We start from the raw sequence: 20,404 nt of genomic DNA on the forward strand, positions 1-20,404 counted from the left end.
TGTGTGTGTGTGTGTGTGTGTGTGTGTGTGTGTGTGTGTGTGTGTGTGAGTGTTGGTGCACATGAGTGATGGTGCCCACAGAATCCAATGGCACCAGACATCCCTGAACCTGGTGTTCCAGGCAGTTCTGAGGTACATGATATTTGGGTGCTGGGAATCGAACTCAGGCCCTCTGGGAAAGCAGAAGCAGTCTGTGCTCTTCATGGTTGAACCATCTCTTCATCTCTCATCTCCAGCCTTCTTACACGCTTTTAAATGTTTCATTATATTTGCTTACTGGAGGTGGGGGTCGTCTGAGGGCATGTGTGTGGCGGTCAGAGTGATAACCCTCTTTCCACCCACTGAGGATCAAAGTCAGCAAATGCCTTTACCCTCTGAGCCATCTCTCTCTCACACACACATCCCAAAGTTTAATACTTCAGAGAATCTTCCAGTGGGAGGGGAGCATTTGATACACCCACTGGCCACGGATGGAATTAAGGCCAAAGAAGGACAAGAGTGTGGCCTAAATTCTCATGAAGACTTCACAGTGGTTTTTGGAGCAGAAGCGAGATCTGCCAGCCTCGTGCTGTTCAAGCTATGACCCTTGGTGGTAGGAACCAGAACAGCTGCAGGGGACAGGGGTGGGGGTGGAGTGAGCATTGAGGACTGTGAGCTCCAGGGCAACCATAGGCATGTCATTGGATTATACATGTACATCCAAACATCACATCCAAGTCCCTGTCATCTCTCTTTCTCTTGGTTCAGAAGTGGCTCAAACCCAGACTGGGATGGGGCTTGGTGGGCAGAGCGCTCACCCAGGATGCATGGAGCCCCGCTCTCCATCCCCAGCATTATATAAACAGACTTGGTACAAAACCCTCAAATCCCAAAACTGAGGCAGAAGCAGGAGGATCAGAGGTTCAAGGTCATCTTCAACTACACTGCAAGCATGAGGCCAGCCTGGGGTGGGGTATATGAAACACCGTCTCATAAAAGAAAAGGGGTGTGGATGAGAACTGGAGGAAAAAAAAAGAGAGAGAGAGAGAGAGAGAGAGAGAGAGAGAGAAAACAAATGAGGTCTCCAGGCATGATGGCATGCCTATTCAATTCCAGCACTCAAGAGACAGAGGCAGGAGGATCTCAGTGAGTTTGAGGCCAGCCTGGTCTCCATAATGAGTTCCACAACAGCCAGGGCTATGTAAAGAGAATCTGTCTCAGGTAGATAGATAGATAGATAGATAGATAGATAGATAGATAGATAGATAGATAGATAGATAGATAGATAGATAGATAGATAGATAGATTGATTGATGAAAGATAATTATTATAGGTAGAAAGATTGATATAGACACAGACAGACAGAGTAGGTAGCTAGATAGATAGATGATTGATATGTAGATGATAGATAGATAGATAGATAGATAGATAGATAGATAGATAGATAGATGAAAGATAGATATAGTAGGTAGAAAGATTGATAGATAGACACAGACAGACAGAGTAGGTAGATAGATGATTGATAGATGATAGATAGATGATAGATAGCTAGATGAAAAATAGATATAGTAGGTAGAAAGATTGATAGATAGACACAGACAGACAGGCAGGCAGGCAGACAGACAGACAGAGTAGGTAGATAGAAACATAGATGATTGATATATAGATGATAGATAGATAGATAGATAGATAGATAGATAGATAGATAGATAGATAGATAGATAGCTGTCATTGTCAAGGTTATACAGGCCACGTATATTACAGTCCTATCACAGAACCTTCATGAGGGGACTCGCCAAGGGGACCAGGTAGGGCTAACAGTCTCCATTTGCAGCAAAGGGTGAGCACTGCCATCTGTTCAATTTCCTTCTTTGAGAAAACGCTTCAAACATTTTTAAGCCAGCACTAGCCAGGTGGGGCAGGCTGCACATATCACTTCTGCTCTCAGGAGGCTGAGGCAGGAAGGTCACCGTGAGTCTGAGGCCAGGCTGGGTGAGACCCCCCACTCTAAAAGATAAATGGGCCAGGCGTTGTGGCACATGCCTTTAATCCCAGCACTCGGGAGGCAGAGGCAGGAAGGTCACCAACCTTCCATCTGAGGCCAGGCTGGGTGACACAGTGAGACCCCCCACTCTAAAAGATAAATGGAGGCCAGGGATATCATTCTGCAGGGGAGGGGAGTTCTCACCTAGCATCCACCAGGGCCTGGGTCTGATCTTAGCTCTGAAAAAAAAAATCAGTAAATATGCAAGTGGCATTGCGTTAGCTTCAGGGACCCAGTTAACAAGGCCCTAGCAATCAGGATCTTTTCAAAATTTATCTCTTTCCATTTCAGTCCCTCCAGGGGATATCATGGGGTGAACACAGCCTACCTCATTCTCTCTCTCCTTCCCTCCCTCCCTCCCTCCCCAGGGTGTCTCTGTATAACCCTAGCTGTCCTGGAACTCGCTCTGTAGAGCAGGCTAGCCTTGAGCTCAGAGATCTACCTGCCTCTGCCTCCCGAGTGCTGGGATTCGAGGTGCACTCCACCACTATCCGACACATCTATTTTCTCGCTATTTGCCTAAATATGTCAGTTTATTACTGTTTATTTATTTGTGTGACAAAAATCCCAAACAAACAAACAAAACGACTAGGGTTTCTTTAAAGAAGACAGGCGCCCTATGCTGAGAGCCGCAGGCTCCTTGGTAAACGCTGTGGCCATTGTCAGGTTCAGCTCCCAGCTACAGATAATGTCTGCTTTGCATGATGCTCGGATCGTAGACATCAAAAATCAGCATCATCAGCTAAAGCCTCTGTTATCTGGACAACTGGGCTCCCGCAGGGGGAACGAGCCCCACTTGAGTGACTGGTGTCCTCAGAGGGCCTGACACCCCAGAAGGAGGTCTCTCATCTCTATTTTCTGAAACCTCTGGCTGCTTAGAGCAAAGCCCCGGCGGTGACACGGTGTCCTCCGTGTCCCCAAGGCCTCCTTATCAAACATGCAGAGGGCTCAGCTTGGGAACTGGCTAGAAGCTATGAAGCCGCCTTCCTCATCCTCCCTGTGTCTAACGGAGAGGATTGCCTAGTTCTAGGAAGGCAGGTTTCCAGTTTCCAGTAGAAACGAAGCTTTCTTTCCGAAGGGTATGGAGAGTAGATCTATGGCTGAGACCATCAAAGATATGGCTCAGTGGTTAAGAGCACTGACTGGTCTTGCAGAGGACCCGGGTTTGATTCCCAGCACCCATGTGTCATCTCACAGCTGTCTGTAACTCCAGTTCCAGGGAGGGTCAGACACCCTCTTTTGGCCCCCGAGGGTGCTGACACATACTTAGGCAAACACTCCTACACCTAAACGCTTCCAAAAGAATCCTTAGAGATGCTGCAGAGATGGACAAGTCCTCGGAGGATCGTGGAGGCTGGAGGTGACATTTCAGGAATGTGCCTGCCCAGAGAACTGGCCCCTAGGTGGTCCACTGTGCAGAACTGAAACCATTTCCGTGCTGACCATCCAGACCTGCGACATCTCAATTCGAGACTGACTTTGGCACAGTTGTGCTGTGTTGGATGTTTCACTGGTCTCCGCTAGAAATCCTGGAGTCCTCCCTACCCGCCTGTCTTAGTCAGGGTTTCTTTTCTTTTTCTTTTTCTTTTCTTTTTCTTTCTTCAAACGTATTGTTTATTGTGGTAAAATGCACAGCATCTTCAGGGGATGGAATTTGTGTTGCTCGAATGGAAGCTGTTTATATTAATGCTGAATAGATTTTCTTCCCAGAGTTTCATGTGGAATAGAACTGCATGTCAGTTACTGCAGTAGTAGCATCTGAAGTCACTGCTCACAAGGGACACAGGGAGTATAATTAAAACATGGAAACTAGAGCTGTCACGTTATCTATAGGAAGTACCTTTGGTTTGCGTCATGTCGCCGGAACCCAAGCCCAAGCCCGAAGAGCTTAGTCAGGGTTTCTATTCCTGCACAAACATCATGACCAAGAAGCAAGTTGGGGGAGGAAAGGGTTTATTCAGCTTAGACTTTCCACACTGCTGTTTAGCACCAAAGGAAGTCAGGACTGGAACTCAAGCAGGTCAGGGAGCAGGAGCTGATGCAGAGGCCATGGAGGGATGTTCTTTACTGGCTTGCCTCTCCTGGCTTGCTCAGCCTGCTCTCTTATAGGACCCAGGACCACCAGCCCAGGGATGGCACCACCCACAAGGGACCCTCTCCCCTTGATCACTAAATGAGAAAATGCCTCACAGTTGGATCTCATGGAGGCACTTCCCCAACTGAAGCTCCTTTCTCTGTGATAACTCCAGTTTGTGTTAAGTTGACACACAAAACCAGCCAGTGCTCCGGCCCTCATGCTCTCATTTATTTAACTACTCACCCCGGGTCCTGCACAGTATATGCACAGGATGCTCCTCTGGTTCAAGATATAGTCTTAACAATTTGACCCTACTGCGTTATTCAGAGAGACACTATAACCATGAATAGAAGGGGCAGTAGCTACAGGTGACAAGAAAAAAGTGCAGCAGCACACACCTGCAATCTCAGAAGTGGGAAGGCTGAGACAGGAGGATGATGAGTTTGAGCATGAGCGTCTATGTTGGGAGGATGCTCTGCTGCCCTGGCCTAGGGATGCTAGCTTTGGGTACCACAAAAAAAAAAAAGTCAGTAAACAAGATGAGTTAACTTTAGAATACATTTTTGAAACAAAAAGGTGAGCAATCTAGCAACATTTTAAGCAAATGGGAATCTGCTGGGCTGGAGTTGAGCAAAGATGTAAAGCTAAGAGGACCCAGCTACAATGTTATGTATATGTATATGTATATGTATATGTATATGTATATATGTATATATGTATATATGTGTATATGTGTATATGTATATATATATATATATATATATATGTAAATATATTAAATCCTAGTTGCTGGGAGGGGAAGGGGATAGGGGATTTTCGGAGGGAAAACTAGGAAAGGGGATAACATTTGAAATGTAAATAAAGAAGATATCTAATAAAAATCTTATTTGCACTCTTTAAAAATTTGGGGGGTTGTTTTGTTTTGTTGCTTGTCTTTGTGTGTGTGTGTGTGTGTGTGTGTGTGTGTGTGTGTGTGTGTGTTTTCTTTTCAAGGCAAGGTTTCTCTGTGAAGCATTGGCTGTCCTGTAACTTCCTCTGTAGACCAGAGATAGAGATCCATCTACCTCTGCTTCCCTCCTGAGTGCTGGGACTAAAGGCTCTCATCACTGCCTGGCACGTTCTTTTAGTGTGTGTGTGTGTGTGTGTACTGTGTGTGCCCAGGTGCCCACAGAGGTCGGAGAGGGCATTAGATCCCCTGGAGCTAGAGTCCCAGAGGGCTGTGTAAGAAAAGTGATATCTTCTTTCTGGAAGAGCAGCCTGTGCTGTTAACTGCAGAGCCATCTCTCCAGCCTCATTATTATTATTTAATGTACAGTGTTTTGCCTGTGTATAAGCGTGCAGGCCAGAAGAGGGCTCCAGATCTCATTACAGATGGATGTGAGCCACCGTGTGGGTGCTGGGATTTGAACTCAGGACCTCTGGAAGTACTCTTAACTGCTGAGCCATCTCTCTAGCCCCAGGCGTCTGATTTTTGGGCCCCAGGCTCCTCGTATTTCACTGCAGGGCAAGTGTCTCCTTGTCTCTCCAGATCCAGGTCTGAGAGGCAGGCTGCAGGCCAGAAGGGTCCACAGAGGAGACACTGGAGCCAAGGCCTGAATGAAGCCAAGTAGACTTTGCTGGGACCTGAGGGAATGGTGTGTCGAATAGAGGAATTCATCTAGCACAGTGGTTCTCAACCTTCCTAATGGGTGGACCCTTTACTACAGTTCCTCATGGTGTGATGTGACCCCCCACCATAAAGTTATCTTGTTGCTACTTTTTAATCTGGATTTTGCTACAGTGTAAATATCCAGGTTACAGGATATCTGATATTTCACACACACACACACACACACACACACACACACACACACACACCCGCCCCAGGTTGAGAACCACTACTCTAGAGTATGTTTTGAGGGCTTTGGTATTTCTGAAAAGACTCCAGGCATGGCATGGGCTACAATTCTGGGAGTCTGAGAGGAGATATGGTTGTGAGATCAAGGGAAGCTAGATTCAACAAGCCCTGTAGGCCAACATCAGGGACTGCCCCACATACTCAGCTCAATGGGTGGGGGGCTTCTGTAAGGGAAGGGCATTCCCAGATCTTCCTTGGGTTTAAAGTTCTCTGACATGGGAGAGATGGCTCAGCGGTTAAGGGCACTGACTGCTCTTCCAGAGGTCCTGAGTTCAATTCCCAGCAACCACAGGGGTACAGGCAGTACGTACAAGCTGCCAGTCAAGTCTCCTGGCAGGGACATACTATTCCAGGAAGCTGTCAGTCAAGATCTTATTTCCCGGCCGGGCATGGTGGCATACACCTTTAATCTCAGCACTCGGGAAGCAGAGGCAGGCAGATTTCTGAGTTCGAGGCCAGCCTGGTCTACAAAGTGAGTTCCAGGACAGCCAGGGCTACACTGAAAAACCCTGTCTCGAAAAACCACTCTGCAGAAGAGGAAAGTAGGACTCTGAGGGGTTCATCCACCTGCTGTGGAAAGAAATCGTGGTAGGATTTGAACCCAGGTCTCATTACCCAGCATGCTGTGTCTTCTGCCCACCTCTCAGAAGAATGACCTGGATGCCAGTGTGGTCTCAGTTTCCTCCTGTGTAAAGGGAGACTAGTTGTCAAGCCTGCCTCCAGGGGGCTGGGGAGTCAGGAGACTGTACCAGGCTCAGCGAGGTCTCCATCACTTTTACCTCTGAGGAATAAGAGAGAGTCCGCTTTCCCATCCCCAAACCCCTCCCCACCAGGCCGCTTGTAAAAAGGAGTAGCTTGGTCATTTGTTCTTCAAACACTGGATCTTTTTTTTTTTTTTTCTTTAGATCTTTTTGGCGGGGAAGGGTTGGGGACGGCAGTCAGTTTTCGGACTTAAGATAAAAAATCGCAGGAAAGGGGCTGCTTGACTCTCTATAATTAATGGGGCGGCCTGTAATAGGATTCTCCTGCCCGTGGCGCTCCCAGGAAACACCTTTTTACATAAGATATTGCCCACGCCGGAGTGGCAGTGGGTGATTTATGGGGTTCCCTGCTGCACAAAGCGTCTCCCGGGGTTGCCAACCGCTGGATTTATCAGGGAATTTGGAAGCCGGGCGCAGAGCCCGCCTGTGACATTTTTGGTGGAATTTAAACAGCACAAACACTGAGGAAGAGAGGAGCAGGTGAGGCAGGGAGAGGGCTCCGTGTAGACCACAGGGGCCAGAGCAGGAGAGTCCGGGGCCATGATTTATAGCCAGGAAGACACAGACAAGAAAACCAAACTCTAGACTGCGCATGCGTCTAAGACAGTGGGTTCTCGACCTGTGGGTCTCGACCCCTCTGGGATTGGAATGACCTATCAGAGGTGACCTATCAGATATTTACTTTACACTTCATTAAAAAAGCAAAATTACAGTAATTGAGTAGCAACAAGATAATTTTATGATGGGGACGTGGGGGTGGGTGGAACAACCACAACATGAGGAACTGTATTAAAGGGGTGCACACAGCATTAGGGAGGTGGAGAATCACTGATCTAAGTCCTGAGTGAGTTGGCCTGGGTGGGGACCCAGCGGCTGAGTGTTATTTCAGATCCTTGAGTGAATGAGTGGTCATCCATCCACTGTGGTCCACGCATACCATGGGGTCACTCTACGTCGTGTGCAGCCAGTCCTTCTCATAACTGAGGGCTAACTTGTAAGGAGCTGGGGGAGAGGGGGTTACCTCTTTGTCCGTCCAGAGGCCAAGGTTGCCCAATATCGAGAGTGAGTCCTAAGCTGGACACGGGGCTAAAGAAGGCATGGGTATGGGATACTGCCTCAGGACCTTTGCACGGCTGGCTCTTCCCATCCCCGTCTTTGAGCCTTGGTACAAATTGTAACTTTTCAGAGCTGTGGGTATGGCTCAGTGGTAGGGCGCTTGCCTAGAATGTTTTAGAGCCGGCTTGGCTCCCTAGTGCTGTCAAGCAAAAAAATAAAAAATAAAAATGGCTTTCCCTCTTACCTGCTAGAGACTCATCTCAATGTACATTATGAGCTAGCCCATCAGAAGGTCAGAACTTATTTAAATATTCTATCGTAACCAAAACGCCTCTGTGGTTTCTGCGTCACCCCCTCTCCCATCTTCCTCTCCTTTCTTTAAAACTGCCATCAGTAAGACATTGTGTGTGCGCGCGCGCATATGTGTAATCAAGAATGTGTGCGCATGCGCATATGGAAGCCAGAGGTCACCCTCAGGTGTCATTTCTCAGGACGCCATCCCAACTGAAAGGCCCAAGCAGCTGCCAGCTGGCTCTGCCTTCCTCCCTCCTCCTTCCTGCTCCAGGAGTGACAACAGCCCCTTTGCCAGACAAAGCTTGAAGATGAGACAGAGGGTCTAGATGGACCCTGGTGTCTGAGGAGAAGGACAGTGGGCAGCCACAGCAAGGCTGCATGTCAGCAGGAACTCATATCCACAGACAGAGGATGCAATGGCCCTGGGAAGCCCCAGGCGAATACCCTCTGACCCGGATCCATTTCCAGGTTCTGCTCTCCTAACTGAGAGTCCAGGGTGTCAGAGTCAGTGTCCACCCACTGCCCGTGCCTGGCCCTGTCACAGCAAGTCCTAGTGGCAAGGCTGCAGTGTCCCCAGTTCCTTTGTCCCCAGGTTCCCCTCCCTGCTTTCAAATGCCTTGGGTGTCAACTGGAGAGTCTCAGCTGAGCTCAGGGACACACTCGTTATCAGGATGGGTCAACAGCCCTCTGGAGGCTCTTATCTGCAACTCCAGAGACCAGGCAAAGAGCAAACAACAGCTGACAGGTCTCCCAGAAAGACAATCACCGGCTGAGGCCAGACCAGGGCTACCTGGGGTCTGGAACACCTGGACAGAGGCACGGAGTCTGCCATTCAGACACAGGGTCGGGGGAAGGGAGGGACATTTGCCAGCCTGGGCAGTCCTGGGAGGCTTCAGGGAGGAGGCGGCCATAATGGAGGGCTGGAGGGATGTCTATGTGTCAGAAGCATAGAGAGCAAGGTCAGCAGGGGACACGGGCTGAGGCAAAGGGCAGGGGTGGAGGTGGGGGAGAGTACTGTGTGGCCCAAACTCAGTTTCCTCCCTTGAATGAAGGTAGCAGCTGTCCATGCCGCACGGGTCATTATGGGATAAAAGTCCTGAGCATGCTGTACGGGTGCTCCGTAAGTGTCTGGACCCTGGGTCCTCCTGAGTCCCACGGCTGGGCTTCACAGTGGGAAAGAACAGCCACGGAAGGACACACGTGGTGGGTCTGAGGTCACCCACTCCTATCAGGCTGTGTGTCACACACAGCCTAGAATACAGGGACAGTGAGAGCAAGAGCGAAGAGCGGGGGGAGGGGGAGAGGGAGGAGGAGAGAGAGAGAGAGAAAAAAAGAGAGAGAGAGAGAGAGAGAGAATGAGCAAGATCTCCTCCTCCTCGGGTCTGGCTGCATCCAGCTTCAGGACTCTTAGCGCCAAAATCTCTATCCTGGCAGAGTCACAATCTGTGGCTCCAAGGAAATGGGATTGGATCCCCCCGGGTGTCTGTTGGGGGAGTCTTGGCAAGTGAGGGCCATCTCTGGGGATTCAGGAGAGAACACAGTGCAGTCAGCACATTTGAGAGTGGAGGTCACTGCTGTCTGTGGCCTGTGCGATGCAGGCCCAGAGAGGATAGACACTTTCCCCGGGGCCACACAGCCCACGGGCCCCAGGGAACTGAGTCTCACCCTGGGTTGTGGTTGCCCAAGCTCTGTCACCTGGCAGGCTGTGTGTGTATGTGGGGGCGAGGGGATCAGAAGATCCCATACAAAGACAAGGTGTGTCCCAGCCCCCTCTAGGTCCTCAGCAACCCCCACCCCAACACACACACATATACAAACACACCTTGTGTTAGAGCCAAGGGGGATTCCAGGGTTGCGGGACACAAATCCACCTTGAGCCGGCTTCCCCATAGGAGACACTCTGCTGCCCCCTTGTGGCTTTAACGGAGTTGACGACGTCTTGTTTGCTACAAGATTTCCTAGATCTGGGGGGCTTGACCCCAACAGGGAGACACAGGACAGGACTCTGCCCCAACCCCCGCTACCGCCAGCACCCACGCTGATGTGACTAACCTAGTGACACTGAGAATTAGCGTCTGCACCTGGCTGGGTCACATGATAGCTGCATGACCTTGGTGCATTGTGTCACCTACTCGCACATACTGTGGCAGGGTCTTGGTGAATGAGGACATTGAGGAAGACTCTGTAGCTCTTAGAAAAGTTCCTGGCAGTTGAAGCATGTGAGGAGGGCCAGTGACATCACCTCCATGGAGGGACACATTTCAAGGTCCGGTGGAATGGCCCATGCTGTGACTCGGAGGCATTTTTCTCAAAACCTGCTTTCGGGTTGTGTAGCCCAAGGAATTAAAACACAGAAGCCCTGAGGAGCCACATGCTCAGCTCAGTCAGGTTTATTCATTGGATGGCAGGGAGCCACTGAGAGCAACCCAGGAGGGCTACCTGGAGGAAGAGGGCAGAACCTCTGGAACCAAGGTCCCTTGGGTGACCACCAAGGTGTCCAGGAACCTCTGTGGGAGTTCCTGGGAGTCTTCAGCTGCAGCCCAGCTGGGTTTTCAGCTCCTGAAGCTGTTGGCTACTGATGTTGTTGCCACCGCACACGATGACCACAACGGAAGCCAGGGTGGGGCTCAGGCGGCCCTCAGCCTGGAGCCTTTGCAGGATGCCGGAGTAGACGGCAGCCAGGGCGGCCCCACAGGCAGGTTCCACCAGCATGCGCTCATCATCTGTGGGGAGGAGGTGGGAAGGGAACAGGGGTGGGGGGAAGAGTTGTCGGTCAGTGCTCAGCAGGAGACATCCATCCATCCATCCATCCATCTCTTTCCTCTGCCATCACAAGTCTGACTTTCTACAGATCTGCTCCTTACTCTATCACTTGTCTGTCTGTCTGTCTGTCTGTCCATCCATCAGTGTAGCCTTTGTCTGTAACACCAGCCATCCAACCAGGACCCATTCACCCATCTCCTACCCATCATTTAATTGGTCATCCATCAGACTGCTTGTCAGTGTGTCCATCTACCCACCAATCAATCCACCAGCCTGCCCATCCACCCATCCATCCTCCCGTCCATCTATCTACCCACCCACCCACCCATCCTTCTTTCCCTCCACTGCCCATCTGTCCATTACTAATCTTCCCCACTCATCCATTCATCCATTCATTTGACAAACACCTCACTCTCTGCCTGGCTTTGTGCTAGGAAGACCTTGGGGACATAATAGTGACTAAGACACAAAGCCCCAACCCAACCCAGCCACACCTCATCAGTAGATGAAAAACTAGGCAGCTGTAGACAGTGGGGTTAGTGTATTGGAACTCTCTTGTTAGTGAGGTGGTGTGGGGAGATCAGGGTGGCTTCCTGGAGGAGGCACCATCACGGTGGATAACTCGTCATCACATGGGCAAGCAGTAGGGGATTGGGCCAGGTCCGTCATCCAGAGACAGGAATGTGGTAAGAGCGTGTGCAAAGGTCCTGAAGCCACTTAGACTTTCTCCTTCTCTCACCCACTACTGGACACGCCCCCGTGACATCACCACTGGACACGCCCCCATGACATCACCACTGCGCAGCCAGTCCAGTCACGGACACTGAGGACAAGGTTGAGTGAACAGAATGCCAGGCCTCGCTCACCCAGGAACCTCTGCACAGCACTGACAGCCTCCCAGTCTTCTACCACCTCAGAGAGGACCTCACACTCCTTTGCACACTCCAAGGTCCGTGCAGCCACCGTCTTGGCTCCGAGGCTCCTGGCTACACTGAGGGGTGGGGGGAGGAGGATGGAAGAGCAGACACGTCAGAGCCCCACCCGGCTGTCCCCAGGTCACCCACATCCTGTGATGACCGGGTCCTCGTCAGAAGGCCCAGACACACTCAGATGTGTGTGTGTGCGCGCACATGAGCACGAGTGTGCACGTGACACGTGTGCGTGTTTAGGTGTGCTCACCTCTGAGCACATGCAGAGCTCAGAGGTTGACATCGAGCCTTTTCCTTGATCACCTTGCCTATGCCTATACGTGTTTTTGAAGCAGGGCCTCTCTACACTAGCCCAGGCTGGACCCTCACTCTCAAGACTCCTGCCTCAGCCTCTCAAACACCAAGATGACAGGGCGCACCCCCAAACTTGGATCCTCGAGACAGCGGCTGGAGCTTCAGGACAAGCAGACCTATGGGGTGCCTGCACTCGCCTCCCCCCTCAGCTTGGACGAATAGACCATAGGATAAAGATGCCCCCACCCTCTACCCCCTCAGACGCCCACCCAGGCTTACCTGGTGATGTCTGGCAGGGTGACCGGCTGGCCTGCCTGCAAGGCTGCGTTGAAACTGTGCGCCCCGTGGGTCTCCATGGCAACGATGGGCACATGCTGCCAGCCCACCTCTAGCAGGCCAGCAGTCACGCCCGCCAGGAGCCCTCCGCCCCCCACGGCCAGCACCACGGCACCTGGAGGGGTCCCTAGTGAGTCCTTTAGCTCCCGCACTATGCTGCCATGGCCTTCCCTGTGGGGTATGAGGGGGATGCATGATGGGACTTCTGGAATAGGGGACCCCCTCCTTTGCCACTCAGGGGCAACATGATGCAGGAGGGGTCTCCTGGACTTCACCCTTGCTCTCCGTCCATTCATTTCTTCACCTGCACACAGGTCTCCCCATTTTTCTCCCAGTCTCTTTCTTGCCTTTCCCAAGAATATCCTTATCAGTTAAGAGGGACCAGCTGGAGTTCTGGAAGCAGAATCCTGTCGCTGCCCCAGGACCAGCTGTGTGCCCTCCAGCAAGTGTCTTGACCTCTCTGGGTCCCAGTAGCTACCTATTCCTTTCAGTGAGGGAATGCCAGCAGCCTGCGCACCCAGCCCCAAGGACATGTTCAACAGAGGGTACTTTATGTTACAATGTCCATTTTACCAACGGGGAAACCGAGGCACGGGCCGTGAGGTGCTTTGCGTAAAACACAATTCCCAAGAGGTCAGGTCTGCCTGGCTTTGAAGTCTATTCTCCTTTCTGGGCCTCAGTTTCCTCTTCTGTCCAATGAGGGTCCTCCTCCCCCCCACACACACACTCTGGCTTCCGAGGAACATAACCACAGCCTTACCATATCAGGGGATGGTCAAACGGAGAGACATTCACCCAGCCATCCCTGGTGGCCAGTTCTTGGGCTTTTACGTTGGCTTCATCCCAGACCTGAAGAGAAGTAGAAGCCCCACAGAGACTCCATAGAGACTGTGGTGGAGACCCCCCACCCCACCCCATCTCCTATGGGTCCCCCTGAAGGACACCACACCTCCCAGAATAAGAACGGCAACCTCCAAATGGGCCAAAGGATACCACGCATCTCCCTCAAACTCAAAGGAACCCAACTGCTGTGTGACCCACAAGGCTAGAGAGACTCCAGGGCTGGTCACATGGAGCTGACTTCAGGCCCACAGGAGGGGACAAGTCTCCCGCACCAACCCCACAGATCAGCTGGGTCCCTGCGGCTGATCCGTGAAAGCCTTTGTCTCCTGACTGCGGCCCAGGGTGAGCTGAAGCACAGACAAGGCTGGCCCTGACCCCTGTGCCCACCCTAGGTCACTCAGAGCTCACCTTCTGGGCATCCCCTGATCATGGAGCTTGCCTTGGGTGTGGCCAAGGTGGGCTGTGAATGCATGTGCCTGGGACAGACTCCACCCATAAGATTGAGGGTTTGGGAGGAGCCGCCGGGGCCCCGCTCGGGGCACAGCCCTGCTGAGCTCAGAAGGCTAACCCCAGGTGGTGTAGACATGCCCCACCCTGTTCCAGATTAGATGGGTGGATGAGTGGGTGGGTAAGCGGGTGATTGGTTGATAAAGAGAAGGAAGTAGAGGAGCAGAAGTGAGTGGAGCATGATGGCGCACGCCTTTGATCCCTGCACTTGGGAGGCAGAGGCAGGTGGATCTCAGAGTTGGAGACCAGCCTGGTCTACAGAGTGAGTCCCAGGACAGCCAGGGCTACACAGAGAAACCCTGTCTCGGAAAGTCAAACCGAACAAAACAGAAGGAAGCAGAGAAGACGAGGAAAGGGCTGGGGTGGCTCCAAGGGCTGCGCAGTGTGAGGTTTAGAGGCTGATTTGGGCATTGCGGCTCGGGCACGGCTTCACGTTATTTTCTCATTGGGGTCTCAGGACAAGAAACGGCATAATCACTCAGAGGGTCTTGTCTTATCAACTGCCAGCCTTTCAGGTCCCAGTATGCCTGAGGACAGGGGTTAGGGGGGACACGCCCAGGCCTCTGACAGGAGTCTTCTCGGGGTGGGGCAGAGGTCCGAGCCCCCAAAGTGCAACACTCCCGTCCCGCCCCTTCTCCCTTCTCTCTGCCCTCCCGAGAGAAGATTGAAGACCAAGACACTGTTTCTGGCCAGTGTTTACCCACAAACAAATGGAGGCGATGCCCTAGCGTGGTGTGTCCTCCTCGGACACAGCCCCGCCCTCAGCCCCGCCCCCTTGCTTCTGCCCGCACCACCTCCTTACCTTCCCAGTCAGCTGGACCTCGGCCCCTTCCCCCTCCAGCCGCCTCACCACCTGCACGGAGGTGCCCTCTGGGAGCACGATGGTGACGGGGATGCCCAGCTTACGAGCCGAGTATGCAGCCGCAATGCCCGCATTGCCCCCTGGGAACAGTGGGGATAGGAGTTCCTCAGACTTCTCGTCCCCACCCTTCTCTTCCCCACTTCCCCTTCCCCAATCCTCCATAAGTCAACTGAGTATCGGTGCTCCCCACTCCCCCTCCCTCATCCCTCCCTACTCCTTGCTGATTTACGTCAAGCCCATTAGGGAACGCAACCTCGGCGACTGCTACAGACATGAGAATGTCACCCAGGCTACTGTGGGGCCTCGACGAGAGGAGAAGGGAAAGGAGAAGCAAGAGCAACAGCAACAGTGCAGAAGAGACCGGCTGGATTCAGCTGGGTCTGAAAGCCATTTATCCAAAGAGTGTTCAGAACTTGGAGCCTCTGGTCTAAACCTCTGTGAGGTGGGTCTCTGCTGTTCCTGACCACCGCAAGTCTCAGATTATGGGGAAGGGTCTTAAGAGCAGATGGTGTGACTCTCTGGGACTTTGACCTGATGAGGCTAATCCTTAGTTGGACCTGGTGATGCAGATCTGTAACCCCAGCGCTCAGGGGATAGAGACAGGAGGATCCAGAATCCTGTCAACCTGTAACAAAGGGAAGAAGGAAGGAAGGAAGGAAGGAAGGAAGGAAGGAAGGAAGGAAGGAAGGAAGGAAGGAAGGAAGGAAGGAAGGAAGGAAGGACGGGAGGGAGGGAAAGCCAAGCCCCTGGACATTAACCTTTGCTCTGGCTGGCTCCCCTGCCCCGCCCCAGTCCCAAGGACTCCCAATAAAGCAGAGAGGGGATGAGGTCACCTGAGGAGCACACCAGATGTCTGCATCCCTTCTTGGCCATCTGGAGAGAGAAAGGATGGAGTTGGGGTCACTTCAGTCATGGAAACCTTTGTGGGATGTAGCCCGGTGCTCCACCCGCACCCGACAGTCCTCCCCCCCCCCAGATATGGCCCCCATACTTCCTCCGCAGCCCTGTGCCCACCCTCCTTCACCTGCTGACAGAAATATCCGATGCCCCGGATCTTAAAGGAGCCAGCTATCTGCACATTCTCGTACTTGAGGAAGACCCGCATGCCTGCCACCTGAGACAGCGCCCAGCTCTCCAGCAGGGGCGTGACCCTGTGGAAAGGCTCCGCCCCGACGCGCTCTGCCAAGGTCCCTTCCATTCCAGCAGCGCGCTGACCACCTGTAAGGAGGCATAAAGGGTTTGCACCCGGTCAGACTCTTTAGCCATGACAGGGGGAGGAAGAGGAGGCCCCTGAGCCCGATCACCCCAAATCTTATCCAGCATCCAAGCTTCAAGGTCCAGGTGAGTATCTGCCCCTCTCTGTACCCTGGTTTCCCAATCTGAACAAGGCAGATTGTCCTGGGTGCCCGTTACTTAAAGCCTGTGACTGCCCGTAGTGCTGGGGACACAGAGTGTAACCAAAGAATAGTTAAAAAAAAAAAATATGCCGGGCGTGGTGGCACATGCCTTTAATCCCAGCACTTGGGAGGCAGAGGCAGGCGGATTTCTGAGTTCGAGGCCAGCCTGGTCTACAGTGAGTTCCAGGACAGCCAGTGCTACACAGAGAAACCCTGTCTTGAAAAAACCAAAAAAAAAAAAAAAATATATATATATATATATATATATATATATATATATATATATATATATGTATATTCTTCATTCATTCAGTTTTTTCATTAAAACACCAGTTAAGCAGGTGCCAGGGAGTCCAGACCTTTCCATAGCCCTTCACCTTTACCCTTGGCAATCTTAAACACTTCTCCCAGTCATCCATTCTGTGGGAGCCACAACCCGTGTCTCTAAAAGCCAAGATGCTTTTATTATAATTGCTGTTGAGGGATAGGCTCTCCATGTATAGCCCAGGCTAGCCTGGAACCCACCATCCTCCTGCTTCCACCTCCTTAGTGTTGGGATTATAATGGTATGATACCATACTGACCCATGAGGTTTTGTTTTGCCTTTTAATGTAAATATGTATGTAGCTTTACAGTGGTTTGCATGGGTCCAAACTTTATATTGGCTACATAACAAGCCTCAAGCTAGTCAGGGCTATGCAAGATCTGTCTCAAAAGGGGGAGGCTAGAAACATGGCTTATCTGTTAAGAGACCTTGCTGCTCTCGTAAAGGACCCAGGTTCAGTTCCTGGCACCCTTTGGGGTGCTCACAGCCTATGGCCCCAGGGACCCATAGAACCAGTGAAAACCAACCCAGAGCAGAAGTGGGATCAAGTTGTGTCCAACCCCAAAAGTCTTGAGATTGGAAGGAGCTGGACCACTCCCTCCCCGCCTCACCCCCAAAGGTTTAAGAAGCCTTTGTTCCCCCAACCCCAATTAAAGGAGCTGCTCCCTGAAGCCTGTCTCCCTAGCGACCATCACCCTGGTTGTTCTCCGGTCCCTCCCCTTCTCTGGATCCCTCCAGTTCTAGGGTTCTGGTACCCTCTTGTGGCCTTTTCTTTCACTGCAGGCATGTGGTGGACAGATATACACACAGGCAAACACATGTGTACATACAAATAATTTATAAAAGGTGTAGTAAAAGGGGTCTGGTGAGATGGCCCAGCAGATGTTCCCACAGGAGCCTGATAACCTCGGATCGATCCCTAGTAACCACCTTAAGGTGGAAGGAAGGAGCAAATTTAAAAGAGAGGCAGCAGTGTAACGGACAACCCCCATCCCACAGGAGGTAGGAGCAGGCAGATCTATGGATTCGGGAGCAGTCTGGGCTACAAAGTGAGTAGCCTCAAGGCTAGCGTCAGCTATGTATTGAGAAAACTTTGTTTCAAACCACCAATCAGAAGAGACGAGGGAAAAAAAAAAAAAAAAAAGCCGGGCGAGGTGGCGCACACCTTTAATCCCAGCACTTGGGAGGCAGAGGCAGGCGGATTTCTGAGTTCGAGGCCAGTCTGGTCTACAAAGTGAGTTCCAGGTCAGCCAGGGCTACACAAAGAAACCCTGTCTCGGAAAACAAAAACAACAACAAAAAATTACCCTCTTTTTGTCTCTGCAGCAGAAAAGATTGGTCAGGCCCTTTGCAGTTCCAAGGTGAGCCACCAGGAGGCTTAAGATGTACAACCCCTCCCCCCCATTCCTCCTGCCCAGGAACCCAGACCTCTTATTTAAGTGACTTGAATAAGAGGAACTGGGAGTCTGTTCATGAATCTAAACCTTTGTCGAGATGTCCCTGGAACTCCCCAGACAAGGCAAACAACTCAGACCCTTCTCATCGCCTTCAGCACCCCTCCCAGGGAAAGGGGCCTATGAGCTGTACCCGGTCTCCAGACTCTGTGTGCTGGCTAGTTTTTATGTCACTTGACACAAGCTAGAGTCATTTTTGAAGAGGGACCTGCAACTGAGAAGATGATCCTACAAGATGGGAAACCCCTTGGTGTATTTTCTTCATAGGTGATTGATGTACAATGAATGGTCCAGCCTACTGTTGGCGGTTCCATCCCTAGGCTGGTGATCCTGGTTCTATTTCTATTTTTTATTAAAGAATTATGTGTGTGCACGTGTGTGTGTGTCTGTCTGTCTGTCTGTACACTGCAGCTGCCTTCAGACACACCAGAAGAGAACATCGGATCCCATTACAGATGGTTCACAACCATCTGTAATCCTAGACTCATAGGATCAGATGAACTTTTCTGGTGTACATATTGATCTATATACAAAATAAAGCATCCACATACATAAAATAAATCTTTTTTTAAAAAAAGTCTCCTTTGGGTATGGAGTCAGGAGAGGCCTCTTGGACCAGAAAGATAAGAATGAGCTAATTATAAACTACGCCACACACTGGTCAGCTCTGGACAGCACAGGGACCTTGAGAGGATTAAGTTCAACCATGAAAAGGTGGCGTCTGTCCACTGTATCCTGGGTTGCTTGATAAGGGCTAACTGTTGTGTGGGACTTGCTGGGAACTGGGCACCATGCCCAGCTCCTTTCTACTTATCTCAGAAGGCACCAAGAAACCCTGACAGAGGCCTGTATTTAACTCCATTTTATAACTAGTGACCCAGAGGGGTTGGTATACAAGGCCACAGGCTCAGAGTTACAGTGCAGGTGTGGGCTTCCACACTGTGTGGCATCTTATCTACTGGACTGTTGATATCTTCTTCTTCCCCCCCTCCTCCTCCCCTTCCTCCTTATCACCATCATCATCATTATCATCCTTTTCATCATCTTCATCATCCATTCATTCATTAAAAATGAGACTATTTGGTACCATTGGCAATTATCCATAAGAGCCGGAACTCACTAGGTGGTGGTGTCGCACACCTTCAATCCCAGCACTCAAGAGGGTGGGCTCTCCGTGAGTCCAGGGCCAGCCTGGTCTACAGAGCAAGTTCCAGGACAGCCAGGACCACACAGAGAGAAACCCTGTCCTGAACAAACACAAGCGGCAAGGGAAAAGTGCTGAGACGCTTGACTCTGTCCCTAGGCCTCTCTGCTCCTCCGGAGGGGCTGCTTTACCACTGCCAGGGTGGGGGACCCAGCTAAGCCAAGACCCAGGGACCCCACCTCTCACCGCTGAGGCAGGTGCTGGAGCTGGGCAGTGAGGACCCAAGTTGAGCACTCCAGCACTCACGTAAAAGGGCTTGAACAGCTGGGGCCCTGCGACTTTCTTACTGGAACCCACTTGTAAGGACTGCTCATCGGTCCCGTCCTCACTCCAACCCCGACTGTCCTGGGGTCCTTTCCCCGTGGGCCATTTAGTGGCACACAGCAGCTAAGTCGGGAAAAAGACTAGAAAGCCAAGCTAACTGGCTGCCCCTCCAGCCAGCACAGCCTGCTATCTACCCTCAGGGACTGCAGGGACTGCCTTCTGTGGGGTGACAAGATAGGGCAGGTCCTAAACTGGTAACCGCTTTCACACCCACTCACTGCCCAACACACTGTTCCACGGTCCCCAGCCACTCCCACAATGCCTCCCTTACCTTCCCCTCCCTTACCTTCCCGAAAGACAGCCCAACCAGGACCAACCTGGACTCACTGGCTACCAGATCAGCTTCCGGCTACCAGAGCCTGGCCCCTCCTCCTTGTTAAAGGGACAGCTCCTGATTCTGGGGTCCTGGTGAGAACTTACAACAAAAAATGACCAAGATGAACCCATGGGGGTTATTCATTCCTCTCTGTCTTCCTTACACAGCTCAAGGCTCGTGAATGACCTGGCCTCATCTGGCAGGTGGGGAAATGGAGGTTCAGAAAGCATACATTCACAGGGGCTGGCCGGCAAGAGGTAGAGGGTACCCCTCATCTTGGACTCCTTCAATAACACAGGCACATCCCGGATCTGACTTTTGGTTCAGAGCTGTTGCTGGGTCAGGCCATTTGCCCTGGTTCACACTGGGGTCAGCTTATGTTTGAGACAAGATAATAAAGATGCAGGCCAGGCATGGTGGCACACATCTTTAAAAAAAAAAAAAAGATTTATTTATTATTATATCTAAGTACACTGTAGCTGTCTTCAGATGCACCAAGAGAGGGCATCAGATCTCATTATGGATGGTTGTGAGCCACCATGTGGTTGCTAGGATCTGAACTCAGGACCTCAGGAAGGGCAGTCAGTGCTCTTAGCCGCTGAGCCATCTCTCCAGCCCCGGCGTGTGCACATCTTTAATGCCAGTACTTGGGAGGTAGAGGCAAGTGGATCTCTGTGAGTTCAAGGCCAAGCTGGAATATACAGCAAGTTCCAGGACAGTTTGGGACTGCATAGAGAGACCC

General features: G+C 51.5%; 1 protein-coding gene across 4 annotated transcripts; it reads right to left on the minus strand.

Moving 5' to 3' along the window:
• Nucleotides 1-10,483: 10,483 nt before the first annotated feature.
• Sdsl (serine dehydratase like) lies at nucleotides 10,484-19,853 on the minus strand. 4 transcript variants are annotated; one of them, XM_029533729.1, is made up of 8 exons: nucleotides 19,633-19,853; nucleotides 15,667-15,860; nucleotides 15,476-15,515; nucleotides 14,583-14,722; nucleotides 13,191-13,279; nucleotides 12,374-12,601; nucleotides 11,738-11,862; nucleotides 10,484-10,831 (listed from the first exon to the last, which is right to left on the minus strand). In XM_029533729.1, exons 2-8 carry the CDS (start codon nucleotides 15,838-15,840, stop codon nucleotides 10,638-10,640), a joined length of 990 nt encoding a protein of 329 aa, XP_029389589.1. In that variant the 5' UTR covers nucleotides 15,841-15,860; nucleotides 19,633-19,853; the 3' UTR covers nucleotides 10,484-10,637. The 4 variants fall into 4 exon arrangements, with proteins under 4 accessions (XP_029389589.1, XP_029389592.1, XP_029389590.1 ...); XM_029533732.1 differs by having other exon boundaries at nucleotides 19,664-19,710; XM_029533730.1 differs by lacking the exon at nucleotides 19,633-19,853 and adding an exon at nucleotides 19,209-19,469.
• Nucleotides 19,854-20,404: the final 551 nt, after the last annotated feature.

Source organism: Mus pahari, chromosome 23 (assembly GCF_900095145.1).
Source record: "Mus pahari chromosome 23, PAHARI_EIJ_v1.1, whole genome shotgun sequence".
Taxonomy (NCBI): Eukaryota; Metazoa; Chordata; class Mammalia; order Rodentia; family Muridae; genus Mus; species Mus pahari.